Source organism: Alternaria rosae (assembly GCF_020736505.1).
Source record: "Alternaria rosae strain MPI-PUGE-AT-0040 chromosome Unknown BKA58scaffold_8, whole genome shotgun sequence".
Classification (NCBI taxonomy): Eukaryota; Fungi; Ascomycota; class Dothideomycetes; order Pleosporales; family Pleosporaceae; genus Alternaria; species Alternaria rosae.
Window position 1 is genome coordinate 374,343 of NW_025763577.1, and position 19,665 is coordinate 394,007.

The window sequence follows — 19,665 nt, forward strand, 5'->3', positions numbered from 1 at the left end:
TCTTCTACTTCTATTACTAGTCTATCTATAACTCTACGTTGTAGTAAGCGTACTAAAAAGTAAGGTAGGTATTAACGTAATACTGCTAGTACTTAGATGTTAGGTAGCTACTTAATTTTACTTAAAATCTAAGTAGTACTAATAGTATAATATCTTACTACTACTATCTCTACTTAATTTTTGTATTTATATTTATAGTTTTTTTTCTTTATTTTTCCTTTACTCTAGAAGTATGCAACACGTCTTAAAGTAAGTATAATAGAACTATACTATAAAGAAAGAGAGGTTTATACTAGTGCACAGAGTTTCTTAGTATAAATTAGCTATTTAATTCTCTAAAGATTGCTAAGAATAAGAACTTTAATAGATAAAAATACAAGAGATAGTAATAGTATTCAAGGATAATCTTTTTTTCTAGAAGACAAGAACAGCTTTTTAGATACTAGATACTTATATAGTACTTTAAACTAGAGAATCTTCTTAGAATAGAATCTCTTTCTACTAAAATAATGCCTACATGCCTTAATACCTATGCTAACTACTTTACATGCTTGTAGCAGTACATCTTTTTATTCTCTAACACCCGTACAATAGTACTTAGTAAGTAGATATCTAGGCTTAGTAGAGCTTATAAAAAAAGCGCGCTTATTAAAAGTAGTAGTAGTTACAGCTCTAATCTTTCTATAAGAGAGTTACAAAGTATTAAACTCTAAGTAGCTCTTAGGCTTAGAAAATATAACTCTAGTAGACTAAAAAATAGGCGTAGAAGTAGAAGTAGGCTTATTAGTAGTATAGGTATTATAAGATAAGGCGCGTACGCTCTACTTACTATTATATATAATCTAGTTGGTAATAAAGATAGAATAGCCTTTAAATAAAGTAGAAGAAGCTATAGTAAGCAAAAATAATACGCAAGTAGAGGTAAGAGAGGCATAATACTAATAGAGCGCGTAGTACAGTAGAAGAACTAAAAGAAGATAATAATATATTACGCGCAGGTAAAATTAAAGAAAGTAGTTACTATAATATAAGTAGTAAGAAGTTATAGTTTTATTATTATAGTGCCTAAGTTAATAGGCACTAAAAGGCTATTAAATAAGTAAAGCTGCTAGCGATAGAGGTCTAGTAATAGTAAGGCTATAGAACAATCTCTCTAATATTCTTGTAATATCTAAGCTAAATATAAGAGATAAAAGAGAGTCTACCTAAGAAAGAGTAAGTATTAGAGAGAATATAGAAGCTAGATAAAAGCCTACTATAAGAAAGTAAAGAATAAACTAGACAAAGACATAGAGTAAAAGCTAATAGAGATTTAGCTACTAATACTAAAAAGTTAAAATAACTAGCTAGTATATCTATTGAACCTACTAGAGAAGAGCGTAGAAGAGAAAAAGAATAAGTTAAATTATATAAGAGGGAGGTAAGAAAACAATATACTAAAACAAGATTAGCCTAAAGAGTCTTTACACTTAGACTTTAGCTAGAAGTTTAGAGTATAGTATATCTAGGTTGAAAAGCTAGAAGACAATAATATAATAGGTAGAGGAGAATATCTAATAGTTACTTGCTTTCTTTAGTTTAGAAAGAAGAGAAGGCCTTCTTCTTAAGTATAGAAGAGATATAGTAGTAAAACTAGTAGTTAGGTAGGCTAAAAGGCTCTTAGGCTTAGAGATTAGTAAAGAAAATATAAGTAGAATCTAGATAGTGTTTAGACGCGGAGACACTAACAATACATATAAGAATACAACTAACTCTATATTAAGCACTCGTTCTAATAGAGGTAGTAGAAATTACTCTACTACACTAGTAGAGAGAGTATAAGGCCTAAAGCTTATACTAAAGACAAGTAGCCTAAACTTAGCTATTAGCTCTTTAGAGTAGATAATTGTTAATACTATATTATCTAGATATAATTCTTTAGTAGGTAAGCTTATCTTCTAGTCTATTTACTTAACTTTCTTACAAAGGCTTTCCTATCTTAAGTTATAATAGTGCTTCTAGATCTTCTTCTTATCTTAATTAGTAAGCTTAATGGGTACAGCACCTAGTAGACTAGATCTAGTATTAGTAGTCTATAATTAATAATAAGTAATTAGCTTCTACTTATACTTATTACTAGACTTATATAGGCAGAACTATAGCAGTAAGCTTAATTACTTTAATTCTAAGTTAGTAGAAGCTAGAGCTTATTCTACTGTTATAAAGAAAATAGTACTTACTTTACTCTTTCTAGAAGTAATTAATATCTCTTAAAGTATAACGCTACGTATCTTACTAAGATTCTTAAGTAATAGAGTGTTCTTTCTAAGAGCTATAGCTTGCGCTTACTTATTACGCTAGTATTAAGCCTACTTATAATTAAAGTATTTAACTATATCTAGAAAGTCTATAATTATAAGTAGCTCTTCTACTTTATAAATTTTATAGATTAACGCTTATTAATATAGTATTAGCTAATTATTAAACTAACACTTAGAAGTAACTTAGTACTTATTACATGCCTTTTTAAGATAAGCGTAATACTCTATACGTACTATATATTATGTGCTTTAATTAGTAAAAGAAAGATTCTCTTTTAAAACCTTATTAAGAGCTTAAATAGTTAATTCTTATATACTTAGTATTATTGTGTAGAGATAATTAAAGTAGACTATTATTTTAATCTAGTTTCTAAAATTAGAGAGCTTCTTACTCTTACTAACCTATTACTTAGTATAATAGCTCTATTAACTTAAAAGAGTAGTATAGTTTTTAACTCTTTAATTACAATTATACTAGAGAGCCTTATACTTCTTTATTCTAAGCTTATATTCTACTTTCTCTTTAGATGTAGCGTTGTTCTTAAGATTCTAAGACTTATTAAAAGAATTAAGTATATTAGAGTACTTAGACTTACAAGAATCTATAAATTAGATACTAGAAAGATCTAGATTAACTTCTTTCTAAACTTTCTTCTTAGTATAGTATTACTTAAGAAGAGTAGACTACGTAGGCTAGTTAGATTACTTTTTAAGAGTTATGCCTAAGGCTATAATTACTATATTACTTATTATATCTATAGTATATTTATTGCGAGAGCTACAATTAAGCTAAGAAGACGTAGTAAAGTAGAATGCAGAGGTTAACTAAGAAATCGCAATTACGTAATAAGTTCTAATCGCAAGGACATTTAAGAAAGTAGTATAGAATAATTAACTAAATAATCTTCTAGTAAGCTTTAATGCGTAGTAGAAATAAATTCTATAATTAAGCTACTAGGCTTATAAGTATTAGAGCTAGAGAGACCTAATTAGTTTAGTTAAAATAAGCATATTAATTAAAAAACTACTAAAGAGAACTTAGGGAAAAATCCCCTACTATATATCTACTTACTAAGCGATTACGTGGCCTAGATTGTCGAAATTAGGTAATTAGACTAGGGATCTATAGGTTCCTGCTCTAATAAAAAGAAATTACAAAGCGTTTAGTAGCTAATAAGACTACTATATAGCGTAAATTATATAAAAGAAAGTATATTAGAGTAGAAGATTTAATAATAGTAAAGAATAGCTAGCGTAGAATAGCTTTATTAGAGTTTAGAGCGCGTAGTAATAGAAAGTAAGTAAAAAAGTAAGTATATACTAAAGAAAGCAAACTATTCTAAGAACGCTATAGATGCTTTGGTTATATAAAGTATAATGCGCAAATGTATAATTATTATAGTAGAGTGTTAATACAAAGTAGAGTAATAAAACGTAGTTAGGTAACTTAATATATTATTCCTGATATAGGTATATTTTCTGTACACTTCGTACTTACTATATATAGCTAAATAAATGAATAAAGCTCTATCTATAATATTTATTATAAATTTAGTATGTTAATAGTATAATTAGAAGTAGTAATAGTAATAGAGCTTCTTATAGACTTACAGGTAAACTTAGATCTTAATTTAGAGGTAAACGTAGTTAAGTAATAAAGCTATATTTTCTCTCTAAAGATATTAATGTAGAAATAAGCATTTAGAAAGTAATTATAAGTAAGCTCTTATTAGTAGAAGAGCTAGAATTTAGAATATAGTATAATAGTAAATAAAAGTTTCTATATTAGCTTTAGAAGTGAGTAAAATTAAAAATAGTTACAAACTATAGTACTATATAGGTAAACTCTTGGTTTATAACAATATTATACTATAGTACTATAAGTCTAAGAATATTTTACGTAGTTATAATATTATTTAAAAATTAGCTACCTTATATAGTATTTATATAAATCATCTACTTACTAAGAGAATACTTCTCTTTATTCTATATTTTTCTTAATACCTCTATATACTTTAAAATATTTATAAATATTTACTTATATCTATTAACTACTAAGAATATATAGTATAGACTAAATTTTCTTTTCTACTTATAATAGAGGCCTCTATTCTTAAAAATACCTAAGCTATAAGTATAATAGAATATATAACTATAGTAGAACTTACTACTTATAAAAGTAGCTTATTTAACTATCTAATTCTTACTAGAGACTTTAAGATAGTAGGCCTAAAAACCTTAGCTATAAAAATAGAGCTAGTAAAAAGCTTTTAATATAATAGTATTAAGATTATAGTAGTAGTTAACTTAGACTAAAAACGCCTTATAAATATAAATATTATAGCTATATAGTATCCAGCCTATATAAGACTTTTTTTTTCTACTATATAAATAATTACAGAAATATAGTTTAGTTAACTTTTAATACTAAATAAAAAACTAGCTAGTTTAGTAGTTATACTAGTAACTTAAAAAAAGCTAAAGTTTATTAAAGTTATACGTAATAAAATTTCTATTACCTAAAAGTAGGTAGCGCTTTACTAGCTCTAGAAGACGCTAGAATTGTAGTATAGTATTAGGCTATACTAATAAATATAAAATAATAGGTAGAGTAGATAGTTAGAATAATAAAGAATAGCGTATTATAGCTAATATAGCTAGGCTTACTAGGTAATTACGCATAGAATATAGGTTGCAAATAATTATATAGATATTATATAGATGTCTTAGCCTCTATAGACCTAAGAGATAGAGCCTATAGTGTACTTATTTTAGAATTACGTAATTGTTATATAATAATATAATTATATAATAATATAGTACTATATTAGACTCTAAAAGCAAACTTAAAAAATCTCTAACGTAAGCCTAGATTTGTAACTTACAACTTTACGCTATATTCTATAATTACTACTAATACAATAGTTACTACGCGCGTAATTATAACACGCTAACTATTTTATATTTATTCTATATTACTAAAAGTTATCTAGATTATTCATTAGTAGTAGTACTAATACCTACTTTATATAATTGCGTAATCCTAAAAGAAAACCTAGTAAGTCTACCTATACTAATATAAAGCCTCTAAGATAACCTAAGATATCTATACAATTACTAGTAACTTATATTCTATATACAATTATTTATAAGCTTAACTATATTAGCTATATTATACTATCTTTTATTATTTTAATTATCTACTCTACTTTTTATTACGCGTCTATTAATATAGCCTAATACTATACTATAGTTCTAGTACTTTCTAAAGCTTATAAAGTACTACCTATTATTAGCTAATAAAAATAATATTACACATAACCTTTATAAACTTAAGCTTCTTTTAAGTTACTAGTATAACTACTAAACTAGCTAGTTATTTATTTAATATTAAAAGTTAACTAAACTATTCTTCTATAATTATCTATGTAGTAGAAGAAAAAAAGTCTATATAAGCTAGATAGTATATAGCTATAATATATAAGCTTGTAAGGTGTCTTTAGTCTAAATTAATTACTACTATAATTTTAATACTCTTATATTAGAAGCTCTTTACTAGTCTTATCTATATAGCTAAGGCCTTTAGGTCTACTATCTTAGAGTCTTTAGTAAGAACTAGAAAGTTAAATAAGCTACTTTTATAAGTAGTAAGCTCTACTATAATTTTATATCCTATTATACTAATTATAGTAGAGTGCTAATGTAGAGTAGAGTAATAAAACATAGTTACTAACTCTATATAGTAATCTTAATATAGGTGTATTTCCTAAACACTCTACATTTACTATATATAGCTATAGAAATTAATAAAACTCTTTTTATAATATTTACTATAGATCTAGTGTATTAATAATATAATTATAAGTAGTAATAGTAATAGAGACTTCTTATAAACTTAGAAGTAGACTTAGAGGTATATATAGTTAAGCTATAGAGCTACATTCTCTCTCTAAAGACATTAATATAGAAATAAGCTTTTAGAAAGTAATAATAGGTAAGCTCTTATTAGTAGAAGAGCTAGAAGTTAGAACGTAGTATAGTATTAAATAGAAGCCTTTATATTAGCCTTAGAAGTAGGTAAATTTAGGACAGCTTTAGACTACAGTACTACGTAGGTAAACTATAGGTTTAAGACAATATTATACTATAGTGCTATAAGTCTAAAGGTATTTCGCGTAGTTAAAATGTAGTTTAGAGAATAGCTACTTTACGTAGTATTTATATATAAGTTCTACGTACTTAAAGAATACTTCTTTTTATCTTATATCTTTCTTAATACCTTTATATACTTTAAAATATTTATAAATATCTACTAACATGTCTATTAACTACTAAGAATATATAGTATAGACTAACTTCTTTTCTATACTTAAAATAGAGGCCTCTATTCTTAAGAATACCTAGGCTATTAGCGTAATAGAATATATAACTATAGTAGAACTTACTACTTATAGAAGTAGCTTATTTAACTTTTTAGTTCTTACTAGAGACTCTAAGATAGTAGACCTAATAACCTTAGCTATAAGAATAGAGCTAGTAAAGAGCTTCTAATATAATAGTATTAGAATTATAGTAGTAATTAACTTAAACTAAAAACGCCTTGTAGGCTTATATATTATAGCTATATAGTGTCTAGCCTATATAAACCTTTTTTCTTCTACTACGCAGACAATTATAGAAGAATAGTTTAGTTAACTTTTAACACTAGATAAGAAACTAGCTAGTTTAGTAGTTATACTAGTAACCTAAAAGGAGCTTAAGTTTATTAAGGTTACGCGCAATAATATTTCTATTAGCTAGAAGTAGGCGGCGCTTTACTAGCTCTAGAAGGCGCTAGAATTATAGTGTAGTATTAGGCTATGCTAACAGACGCGCGATAATAGGTAGGGTAGATAGTTAGAATAATAGAGAATAGCGTAATATAGCTAATATAGCTAGGCTTACTAAGTAATTACGCATAGAATATAGGTTGCTAGTAATTATATAAGTATTATATAGGTGTCTTAGGTTGTCTTAGGGGCTTTATACTAGTGCAGGTAGACTTGCTAGGTTTTCTTTTAGTGTTGCTTAATTATATAAGGCTAGTATTAGTGCTAGTTAATAATCTAAAGAACTATTAGTAATATAGAATAAATTTAGAGCGCGTCGCAATAATTGCGCGCGTAAAAATAGTTGTCTTAGTAATTATAGAATATAGCGTAAAGTTGTTAGGCGCAAATCTAGGCTTATATTAGAGATCTTTAAGTTTACTATTAGATTTAATATAGTAACGCGTTATTACGTAATTCTAAAAAAAGTACACTATAGATCCTGTCTCTTAGGCCTAGAGAGGGCAAATATATAATTATAAAGTAGAGGTAGCCTTCTAATCTTATCTTACTATTTTTAACGCTATACTATACTAAAGTAAGTTATAATAAGCTATAATAGTGGTAGTCTTAGTAGGGTCTTAGCACAGGTAACCTACAAAGCGTGCACCCATGTTAGACAAATTCAATAACCTAGAAAGCTAAAGCTTTATAGAGACTGTATTTGGAAGTTTCTTCTTAGAATTAGTCCTGAAATATTCTAAGCTTAGAACTGTTCTGATTTCTGGAAAAGATCTCCGAAGGCTTCCCAGCCGAGAATACCCTTGGGCGCAGCCCATCACAGTTTGAGATTCGTGGTGTGGTAGGGCTCGGTAACCTTTGCCACGAATGCGGGACCCCATTTCTCAATAAGACGCTTCCATGTGTCTGACTTGTGGGCTTCATCGATCTCGTCTCTCACTCCAGCCCAAAGTTCCAGACAACCAACGTCGCCTTGTTTGAAATGCTGGATACCCTCGATGTTTCTCGAGGCCCACAAGGAGATGACAGCGTCAAGATCTTGGCAATTATTCTGTGCGAAATCCTCTTTGGCGGACTGAATGAGGGACTCATTTTCCGTGCCACCAATGGTGACCTCTGGCATGGGGCGGAAGCTCTGGCGAAAAGGTTCCAACAGCTCTTCCCGGTTTTGGTAGAAGAGAATTAAGCCGTTGGGCCTTCGAGTTGGTACGGTGGACGCTTGATCACCGGTGCAAGTTTGAAGTCCAGAGTTACAAGACTCTTGTAATCCTCCAAGCGATCATCACCTCCCTTGATGGCCTCGCACAGGAGCCCGGCGTCGCTAAACAGCATGATGACGTTGCAAGGCTACAAGAGCTCTGAAGGTGGCAGCTCCTTTCTCCATCGAGGGTCGCTGTTTCCTAGGGTAAAACGCATTGCGTAGCCCCGAAAGCGCTGAGTTATGGGCTTGATGACCTTTTTTTTTTTGGCTCTTCTTCTTCGCCTTGGTGCCATTACCCAGGTCGAAAGCTAGCGTAGGAACGCAATTGGGCTTGAGCATGTAGACGACATGTAGATCGCCTGTGAAAGTTCACGAGCAGGAAACGGTTACCCTTGATCATGGCGTCGTAGCTCTGGGCGTAAACTCGCTTGTTAACGCATAAGATGCTTGGACTGTAGAGGTCGTGTTTGGGCCTGGGATAGGAATGTGCGGAGCTAAAACTCAACGGCGGGTGAGTGGGTCCCTAGGTCTGATACGTTGTGAGTCAGTACGTATACCGTCAAAGCATGTTCACGAATGCTTGCGCGGCATCTTCGTGTGTTTGCATTCAACGCGAAGTTTCCTAGCTACATTCGCCTCAGCTAGCACTCAAGGCTGTCAGGCATAAAGCAACTCCAATCGCTCAACAAGGTAATATGTGCACGTCTCCATTTCCATCCACGGTAACGGTGTGTCGCGTGGCATGGCAGACAAGGAAACGTTGCATGTTGATGAGTGGTGTCTACAAACTTCCTTCTGGTCTTTTGTACACTGGTACCACTATATCAGGGTCGTATGTGGATTGTACAACCTTACTTCCTAGAGGAAAGATTATCTTAGTACCATCAGGTAATTCGACTTCCCCGGATCTATCGCTCGCAATCATCCATGCACTCCTCAACCCCGCCTCTCTCGCGACATCTTCTTTGATTCGGTATACGGTCTCCGGTCGCGGCATGAAGTTATCCAAGTCTCTGCCGTCTATACTCTCTTCCAGCTCGTCCGGTGTAGCTGTAACCCAGGTTGGGTTCATGTAGCGCTCTTTGATGTGATTGAAGCCCGTGCAGAATATTTTGTCTTGAACAAAGTCCTCCGGAGTGGGATAAGGCACATCGACAGTGTCTAAATCGTTTCGAATATCGGTGTTGGCGATACTGTAGTTCGCATGCTGGATGACAACGTCGCGGATGTCCATGCGAATCTTATAAAGAGTATCGAGGTTCTCGGCAATTCCCTCATCGACGTCGAAACGCTCAGCAAAACTGTCAAGATACCAGATACCGCCGTCAATGGGCGTTTGAGCGTCGATAACAAGTAAGGCCTCTGCTTCGGCGAAGACTCTCCTCAAGTTTGCATGGGAGACGTCTGGCAAGTCGCGTTTGTCTTGGATGAACAGCTGTCCTGAAGGGTTTGGGGAGCACATGTTGGCACCTGTGCCAAACAACACCTGAACTGCATCAAGTTGCGCGGACGTAAGATCGGCGATGAGAATGCCAAGAAAACGCTCTTTGTCGCGGTACAAGTCAGGGTTGTAGACCATGATGGAAAAGCTGTGTCAAGGACGAACAGCACAATGCAGAGTAACAAGAGACCCTTATATGTCCGGACATTAGAGTGGCCTGGTGTCTAACATGTCATCGTGAACCGTAGTCACACGCACAAGTGTCCTCAACAGCTACGCAAAATCAGTCCGAAGCTTAGTCGTATATTGATTGGACAAAGGACTGGGCAGTGCGAAGCGGTAGAGGAAACAATTGAGGCTGATGCCTATACTGTCATAGATCCGGAACACGGCATTGTGGACTGGTGTAGAGCCGATCACATTTCCTGTCAGACGCACAACGAGCCAATGACGTAGTAGGTGAGTCTGGAGCATGGATGTCTTGTGTCGCGCGTTGATGCCTTAAGTTGTTCCTGGCTATAGCATGCGAAGTGGGGGAGCTGCAAGCCACTATGGTGGGAGCCTGTTGATGGGGTGCATTGGTGCCGTAGGGTTCGGCCCACGTTGACGCCGAAAGTCGATACAATCAATGCAAGGTGACAGATTTGACGTGGACTCTCTTCAGTGGCCAGGAAGGTGATGATGGGCGGCGAGAATGAAACTAGGTGGTGATGCTCGGTGTGTTGTGCTGGCCGTCTGGGCGTGGATTGGAGCGCTATGAGACCCTGCTGTTGCACTCCCCACATACATGTGCTAGCCCAGCGCGTGAGGGAGTCGCGACTGAGAAGCGACAGGTACGCCATACCATTCTCTGCTGTTCAGATCCATTCCATCAGGCCGGCACTTGCTGCACACCCCGCTGAGTGCGCGATTGTGAGTGCATTGATCAGCATAGGCCCCTGAATCCGGCACCGAATGGCGACACCTCCCCCGGCTCGCGACAGAGCTCTCTCGGAAAGCGTGCCAGTCGGGAGTCCGCAGCCCAAAAAACTGCCCGCCCCCTCGACGCCTACATCGTCAGTCCGCCGCAAGATGGCTGCCAATGCACCTTCCCCAGCCTCGAAAGATGGCGTCGCTCCTCGCCGCCCGACTGCAGTCAGCGGCACCGCTGCGAGCGCCCGTCGACCTGCTGCGGCATCAACAAGCACGGCGCGAACAGCTGCGAGCGCGTCCAAAGCCCCCACCACGGCGGCATCGCGTACCAGCACAGTGGGATCCAGTCTGAACAAGCCCCCTACGCGTCCGGCCCCGGGTACGACCGCGCGCAGGACCGTCTCATCGTCGAGAACCGCATCGGATGCCGAGCCAGATCTGTCGTCGGTCACATCAGGCGATGAGAAGAAGAGGACAGCAGTGCGCCGGACGCCAGTCACGTCGTCAGCTACTTCAAGGCCATCTCCTGCCAAACCGACTTCGAGGCAATCCATTGCGCCTTCCTCCACGACAACAACCGCAGCCAAGCGTCCCGTAACCACACGCCCACCTGCAGAGGCAGCAACGACCCGGACTGCCCCGCGCGCCTCTCTTGCCTCGTCGACACGGCCGACCGCTACTCGACCCGCGGCAGGAACACGGACGGCAGGCGCAACAGCGAAGGCGTCGGCTGGGCCTGCGAAGAAGCTGTCCGTGTCTGCCCCTCCACCACCAGCGCCGGAAACGGAGGATACAGCCGAAGAAGCGTGAGTCAGGGTATCAATCACCAGAGTAACTGTCTTCTAATCCAGACACAGAGAGAGCCCCGTCGTCGTCACCCCTCGCCGTGCGCCCCTCAAGGACAAAGCTGCCTCTGATGCCGAAACTGAAAAACGCAAGAGCGCTCTCGAGCCCATCCGGACGTCCATGGCGAAACTCGGCGAGGAACCGCCGCGTCCGGATACTGCGCCGACGGGACGTGCCGAGATGGATGTGGAGATGAAAAGGCGGAGCGCTCAGATCATGCAAGACTTCTTCAAGGAGACCAATCTACGCGACAAGCTTCAAGAGCAATGCGACGACCTCACCCGTGAAGTTGATAACCTGCAATCCGAAAAGGACAAGCTGCGCAAACAGTTGGCGGATGCTCAGGCTGCCATTGTTGAAAAGGACAAGGCCATCTCCGGCGGCTCAGATGCCTCGCCCTCGCAGCACCGCGCCCACACGATCCTCGTCGAGGACATGGAAAAGAAGTTTGCGAGAGAGACCAAGCAGCTGGAAGAACAGAGCCAACAGCTGGAGGAAGAGAAGAAGGCTGCGCAGGAGAGAGAGGCAACCGAAGCTGCCAAGGCCAGCGAGCTGCAGCAAGTCTTAGACGACCTGAATGCCGAGCTGGAACAACAGGGCCAGCAATGGGATGAGGAAAAGAAGAAGCTCGTGGAGCAAGCCGCGCAGATCGAAGGACTCAACACGGAGATTTCCACGCTTCGGGATGAGCGTGACAGCTTGTTGCAGGAGCTGGACATCGCCAAGAAGACGCTGGAAAACCTCGAAACCAAGTTCGCAGAGCTCGAACAGACACAATCGGATAATCTCCGTTCGCGTGATGCTAAGATCAACGAGCTGACCAAGACTGTCGACGAGTACGTGCAGGAAGTTGCCTCTCGGGAAGAGAGGCATACCAACGCTCTTCAAGAAGCACAGCGATCTCTCGAGTCGAAGTCATCCGAGTCTTCAGCTGTCGTGGAGCAACTTCAATCCGAGATCCAGACGCTACATCAGAAACACACGGACGAACTGCGCTTCAAGGAAGAGACCATAACATCTCATATTCAGACACAAAAGGAGCTCCAAGACGACATTGCCAAGCTGCAGGAACGGGCGGATCAAGTTTCTGCAGACTTGGAAAACGAACGCAATGCCCACGCAGAACAGATCCAGGCCAAGATCGACGAGCTACAGAACAGTTCGGAAGCTGAGCTGCGAGCTAGAGAGGCCGAGCTTTCTGGCCATCTCAAGTCGATCGATGGTCTCCAGGAACAGATCGTGGCTCTGCAGCAAGGTTCAACTGATGGTGCCAGAGTCGCTGAAGAGCTGCACAAGCAAATACAAGAACTGAAGGAGGCACACGAGGCAGCGATCAAAGTCAAGACTAATGAGAACGAGGAACTTGTGCGACAACTGGACGCCATGAACGAGCAGCTCACTACTGATGCCGCCGAACTGGAACAGCTCAAGGAAGAGGCCGCCAGTCTGCGCAGCACCATCGAAACATTCGAAAAAGCCTCACAACAGCAGGAGTCGCAGCACGCCTCTGACACGGCGAAACTCCAGGCCGAACTGAATGACGCGAACAAGAAGGTGGAAGCCCACAAGGCAGAGCTTGATGCGCTGCACGATAGACACAAGCAAGATCTTCGTGTCATCGGTGAGGACTACGAACGCGAGATTGAGTCGCTGCGGGCGGACCTTGAAGGAGACGCAACCAAGCGGCTCAACACCCTGCAGGCTGACTACGACTCCCTTGTGATCGAGAAGAGCAAAATACTGGAACACCATGAGCAGATCCTTGCCGAACGATCCAGCGAGCTTGAAGCTGTCAAGAAGCAGGCAGAAGAAGCGCAGGAGAGCACCGCTCGCGCGACCGAAAACCGAGACGATGCGCTCATGAAGCTCAAGAAGTTTGAAGAAGAGAAGATTGCTCTTACAGAGGCTCACGACATCTCTCAGTCTCTAGTCGCCGATCTTCAAGCCCGCGTTGATGCCCTCACCCAGGAAGCTGCCACTGTCAAAGACGTCCAGTCTCAATTAGACCGTCTAAAGGAGGAGAAAGCAGCCGTAGAAGAGGCGCATGGTATGACTCAGTCAATCATCGCCGATTTGCAAGCCCGTCATGACTCTCTTCTGGAAGACAAGACCGCTGCAGAAGACGCCCACAGCCGAGCAATCGAAGCGCTGAAGCAGGACTCTGAGAGCCAGTCAAAACATCTGCTCGATGAACTTCAAGCGAAGTACGATGCCTTGCTGGAAGAGAAGAAGGCTGCAGCGCAAGAACACTATCGCGTCCTTGAGACCCAGAAGCACGACGCCGATGCCTATGCTTCTTCAAAGCAACTGATTGAAGAACTTCAATCCAAATACGACACTTTGCTGCGCGAGAAGACTGCTTCCGAGGACGAACACGAACGTGCTATCGAGGCTTTGAAGCAGGAATCAGAGACTACATCCAGACAGCTCACCCAGCAGCTCCAGGCCAAATACGACACACTAGTCGAAGAGAAGAATGCAAGCGAGGGGACCTATGCCCAGACGATCGAAGCTTTGAGGACCGAGTCGGAGAGCACGACCAAGTCGATCCTGGGCGAGCTTCAATCCAAATACGACGCACTGTTGGAAGAGAAGTCCTCGGCTGAAGATGAGCATAATCAAGCTATCATGCACTTGAAGGAACAGGCAGAGGGCGTGTCTAAGCAGCTTCTGAGCGAGCTCCAAGCCAAGTACGACCAAGCTCAAGAAAATGCTAAGAGTACGTCTGAAGCTTTGAGCGCTTTACAAATGAAGCACGATGCTGCCAAGGAAGAGATCGCCAGTATCGAGGCAAACCGCAAGGCTGAGATTGATGCTCTCCAGAGTCAGCGGGACGACCTTTCTAAGCGACTTTCACAACTCGAAAAGAGCCACGCAGACCTACTGACTGGGCAGCTGGTGACTGAGGAAGCACACGCCAAAGCACTCGAAACACAACAGGCTGAGATTGAGCAAAAGTATGCTAGTCTACTTGAGATCATGCAAAGCGATGCCGATCGACTGGAACAGGAGAGGTCTACGGCGCTATCGGGCAAACAATCCGCCCTCAACGAACTCGCTGCTCTTAAGAAAGAGCTGAACGCTGAGATTGATGAACTTAAGGCCGGACTGTCCACGAAAGATCAGGTCCAACCTGCCGGAAATGACGAGATGACCCTGAAGTATGAATCCCTTCTCGCGAAGAAGACCGCTGCAGAGAAGGAGCATCAGGACGCCATGGCCTTGCTCAGAGACTCGCTCACAGAAGACTATGAGCAGACCATATCGAAATTGCAATCTGAGTATAACGCCTTGCAACAAAAGATTGCGAAGGCAGATCAAGAGCAGAGTGACGCGATTGAGCTCCTGAAAGACGAGTTTCAAGCTGGTCATTCGAACGACATGCAAGCCTTGAAACAACAGCTTGAGACAATGCAGAAACGGCACTCTGATCTCACCGAGCAGAAGGCATCTATGGACCAGGCGCATGAGGAAGCTATCAGCGAATTGATGGTTGGCATGGAGGCTAGCACCTCCGACGCTTTGCAGCAACTGCAAGAGAAATACGCTGCTCTGGCCGCTGAATTAGAAGCCGAGCGTATCAGGCATGCTAGCGAGCTTGAGGCTGTAAGGCAAGAGACAGCCACACAGGCAACCTCAGACAGGGGTATTTCGCAGCAAGCTCTATCCCCTGACGTTCCGGAAGCCCCCACATCGAACGAAACCGATTACGAAGAAAGACTCCGGGAGGTGGAGCGAGAACGTGATGAAGCTATGAGAGCTGCTCGGGACGCCGAGGACCGTATCGAAACTATGAAAGGCGAAGTCGTTCGCAAGCACCTAGCACGGGTTGAGCCCTTGGAGAAAGAGAACGCTTTCCTCACCGACAAGATCGACCGCCTTGAAGCCATCATCGCTGCTGGTGATCGCATTGCTCGTGCGGCCGCGACCATAGGCGAGCAGCGTAACATCAACTCTCTCGCAGAAGAGGATGAGGAGGAAGACGAAGCCATGGCGCCGGGCACTCAGCCGTCAAAAACGAACGGTGCCAATGACCACAAGGATGTGGTAGGAACTGTAAGTGAAACCCTATCCTGTATGTGATCATTTTGCATGATTTGTCGCACACGAGATATAGATCGCTAATCCGCCGCTAGCAGTTGGCAGCTATGCAAGAGACGCTGAACCAGCTCGCTGAGCTCAACAACGAGGCTATCTCTGAGAGCACGAAGACAGCCCACAAGCTCACTGTGGAGCAAGACTAGAGTTCTTCTTTTGTGGGGGGATGCATGGAGAACATGCTTGTGGTGACGTACGAGTGCGAATGATGCATTTGCCTCTATCTCTTCTTCCAACATATTGTTGTAATCCTTCCTTCCCGCTTTTCACAGCATGAGTTTGCCTTTTAGATCATGGCACTATACCCACTCAATGTACTATCTTCAATTACGAAGCCTTTGTTTACAATGTGCCTTGCGATGCGCGCATTCATGTGTTGATGCCTCTTCACCCATCGTTACACTTCTTGTCGCTACTCTCCTATTGTCGCAAGCACATTCAGATACTCCCCATAACATTTGACAAGATCAGCTTCAAAGCATATAGCGCCATAGGCTGGCTTTGCGATCAGACGAGGAAATACGTATCACGTATCGATGAAGCACTGGAGTTTATCATGATGATTTGATTGAACTATACAAAAGGCGCAGCCAACAGAATGTAATATTTATGTACAAGAAAACATTTCCTCCTCACATCTCACTCAGAGCGTTCCATCAATCCCGAATCCTACGACTTGTAGGCCTCGATGAAGGAAGCCCTTCCAAGCTTCTGGGCATGGACATGCTCCCTGACAATGACAGGGCTGACAGGCTTGTGGCCGTTGATCGCACGTCTGGTGGGGGCGTCGTGACGAAGGGATATAGGCTCAGAGCGGCCGCGCTTGGAGGCCGATCCCTGGAGGCACTGCGAGTAGTAGTCGTTTTGCTTTACGCACTTCCAGCCGTTGGCGCAAGTGGTAGGGCCGGTGAAGCCGATGCCACCGCAGCGTTCGTATGCTCCGGCTGTGCTGGGCTCAGCGGGCTCAGTGGGCTCAGCGGGCTCAGCGGGGGCGGGTGTGGTGGTTGGGGCGGACTCGGCTGGTGCTGAGGGGGTGGAAGATCCAGCGGACGAAGAAGGGCTGGGAGAGGCAGATGCAACGGGTGCCTCAGACTCAGCAGGGCCGGCAGTAGGGGTAGCAGTGGATCCTGTGCTGGTGGGTTCTGCGGAGGAAACAGCAGGAGCTGAGGAAGTAGCAGCTGGAACACCGGAGCTGGCCTCTTCTGGGACGGCGGGAGTGGTACCGCTGGCAGGGCTGCCACCAAGTGCAAGGATGCGTTCAGCAGCGGCCTCGGCGGCAACCATGACGATAGCCTGAGTGTTACCGGTGGGAAGATCGGGATGGATGGAGGCATCGACGACGAACAAGTTGTCGGTACCGTAGACCTTAGTGTCAGTGTCAACAACGACACCGGCATCTCCCTTGGTTCCCATCTTGGCTGTGCCGACGTAGTGGCTACCAGTCTTGAAGGACTTGATAAGGTCTGCGCCAGTGACGTTGGTAACACCGGCAGGGGCTTGCAAGGTCAGAGTGGAGTTGCCGCCCTTTGTCATGGCAATCAAACGGTCCATCATCATGGTGACAGCTTCAGTGTCAACATCGGAAGTCATGTGGGGGTCGGTGATGAAGGAAGTGGCGCCATCGGCAGTGATACCGAGGCTACCAACAGACTGGAGACCGTGGGTGATGTAGACCTTCATCTGGATGGTGTTGTCGGAAGGCGAGTTGCAGGTACCCTGGAAGAAGATCTCGCTGCCATCAGTGGTGTTGACAGACGACCACCAGTTGAGACGTTGACCAGACTGTGCGAGCATACCGGAACCCTTGGCAAACAGATCAATGGTGGTCTGGTTGGGGGTGATGAGCGCGTCCTTGTCAGTTCCAGAGAGCGGGGTGCTGGTGTTGAACTTCACAGTAAAGATGGGGTGGTCCTTGATCTCAGCACCAACCGGGAGATCAATCCAGTCAGCTTCGTCAGGGAGGGTGACTCCGCTGCTGCCGCTGGCAACTGTCTTGAGCTGGTCGGCAGGACCGATTCCGGAGTTGAAGAGAATGCGGGGAGTAGACATCGATCCGGCTGCGAGGATAACGTTACCTCCTTTGTTGACGTTGTAGATGACGCGCTTGCCATCAGCCGTCTCGACCTCGATACCAGAGACCGCCGATCCTTCACGGACAGCGCGGACGACGTTGGTGTTCATCATCAGCTCAAAGTTGTCGAGCTTCTGGGCGAGGGGAAGGTAGGTCCTGACGACACCGGAACGAAGACCGTTGGCGATGTTCCAAGTGGGGTGGCCATAGACGTCAACCTTTGCGTTGGGGTCCTTGACAAAGTCAGTCTCAGTCCAGCCCTGGCCTTCGAAGAACTTGGAGAGGACGTCGTAGGCGCCATCATCGTAGCGGACACCGTCTTCGGATCCGTAGGTTTGACCAGGGTTACGCTCGTACAGGCGGTCAGCCGCCTTAGCGACATCGGTCCACTTCCAGCCAGCGGGCCATTTGTCGTCAAAATCGCGCTCCTGAGGCTTAACGTACATCATGGCGTTGACTGCAGTGCTGCCGCCGAGCAGGCAACCAGCCATATCCGCAGTGTCGGAGCAGTAAGCAGGGCTGCCGACATCACTGAGGTAGTAACCGTATCCAGGAACATCGTACATCGAGATAGTATCGTTCCAGGGCATGACGTCAGTCTTGCCGGTGAAAGCGTATGATGGGCCACCGCGCTCGATCAAGAGGACAGAGGCGCCGCTCTCGGCAAACCTCTCAGCTGCGATGATACCGGCGGCGCCACCTCCAGCAACGATGTAGTCATATGTAGAGTTGGCGATGGTGGCTGTGGTGTTTCCACCAGCTGGGGCAGTCGAGTTGCCACCAGCTCCTGGGGTAGTAGAGTTACCGGCGCCAGGGGTGCTAGGGGTGCCAGCCACGGCAAGCGCAGCCCACTTCTCGAAGTCGGGGCTAGTAGCATTGCTCATGGGTAGTCCGAAAGCTCCGAAACCAGCGTCATGGTAATTGAGAACCGCGCCAGCGGTCGTGGAGTCTGCGAGCGGCTTATCAGAGTAAGCCCAGCCCTGGACGTTGACGCTTGGGTCCTCGTAGATGACAAGGCCAGTAGATGGGTCGTCGCTTATGCAGTTGGAGCACAAGAATGTGTATGAGAAGGCGGTGTCGTTGACAAACGTTCCGTCTGGGATAGGCGACATGGTGAAGTCGCCAGTCTTGACTGCTGGGTTCGTGTAGCCAGTTGCCTCACGGAAAGATGAGAGGACCTTGTCCTCGTGAGGCCAAGCAACAACTAGAAGGTTACCAGTCATAGATTGGCCCAGACTGAAACCAGCCCAACCTCCATCGTTGGTGATGGGTGCTTGAAGTTGAATGATGACATCGGTGGTAGGCTTCTCAGGTAGAGCATAACCCAGCTTGTAGCCGGAAGAGTGGTGGTAACCTTGGAAGGTGATGCCTGTCTTTTCATCTGTGAACTTTCCAGATGTTTGCGCCGATACGCGGAGCGCCAGAAGGGCGGTTGAGAGAAGGAATGAGCGTGCCATTGTGACGCTGTGAGTGATGACTGAAGTGGAGGAAAGAAACGTGTGGCACTGCCGCAAAAAAAGAGTGTGAAGCCGTCAAGGCTGTAAAGAATGACTGGAAAGCAACGTTCGTAGAACGAGCAAGTATACCGAAAGAATGGACGAAAGCGAAAGAGCGTGTACCGAATAAGTCACCGCAAGATGCATCCTTATATGAAGACAATACCCATTGTGGATCATGTTTCCCTCAATCTGCCACTTCCAAGGATGAAAACTATCTCCGGCCTAGCGCCCGTCAAACAAGCTCATGATGCAGCCTCACCACGTTGTCAACCTGGAATCTGGACCTCCGATGCCCAGGAACATGGTTCATAGGTGGCGCTACAGGTGTCAGAACGGTCAACTGGCGTTTGCACCACTGTACTAAGTAGATTGCGTGGAGCTTGGACGGAAATATGCCGACACACTGTTCGGTAACACGGTCGCGGTAATTCGTTGACGAGGATGTTTCATGTTTTCATGGCATGAACC

At 43.1% G+C, this 19,665-nt stretch overlaps 3 protein-coding genes across 3 annotated transcripts; 1 reads left to right on the forward strand and 2 right to left on the reverse strand.

Annotated features, from left to right (window-relative positions):
- Positions 1-9,111: 9,111 nt before the first annotated feature.
- Positions 9,112-9,909, reverse strand: BKA58DRAFT_413221 (uncharacterized protein; the record flags this gene model as incomplete). Its single annotated transcript, XM_046172408.1, has 2 exons — positions 9,112-9,188; positions 9,264-9,909. The coding sequence occupies 2 exons, from the start codon at positions 9,907-9,909 to the stop codon at positions 9,112-9,114; spliced, it is 723 nt and encodes a 240-aa protein (XP_046022424.1).
- A 408-nt stretch (positions 9,910-10,317) lies between these two features.
- BKA58DRAFT_222386 (uncharacterized protein) lies at positions 10,318-16,035 on the forward strand. The gene is made up of 3 exons (XM_046166276.1): positions 10,318-11,489; positions 11,541-15,585; positions 15,666-16,035. Exons 1-3 carry the CDS (start codon positions 10,726-10,728, stop codon positions 15,771-15,773), a joined length of 4,917 nt encoding a protein of 1,638 aa, XP_046022425.1. The 5' UTR covers positions 10,318-10,725; the 3' UTR covers positions 15,774-16,035.
- Positions 16,036-16,178: 143 nt separating this feature from the next.
- Positions 16,179-19,316, reverse strand: BKA58DRAFT_389609 (choline dehydrogenase). Its single transcript, XM_046170757.1, has one exon. It carries the CDS (start codon positions 19,153-19,155, stop codon positions 16,297-16,299), a length of 2,859 nt encoding a protein of 952 aa, XP_046022426.1. The 5' UTR covers positions 19,156-19,316; the 3' UTR covers positions 16,179-16,296.
- Between the last annotated feature and the right edge of the window lie 349 nt (positions 19,317-19,665).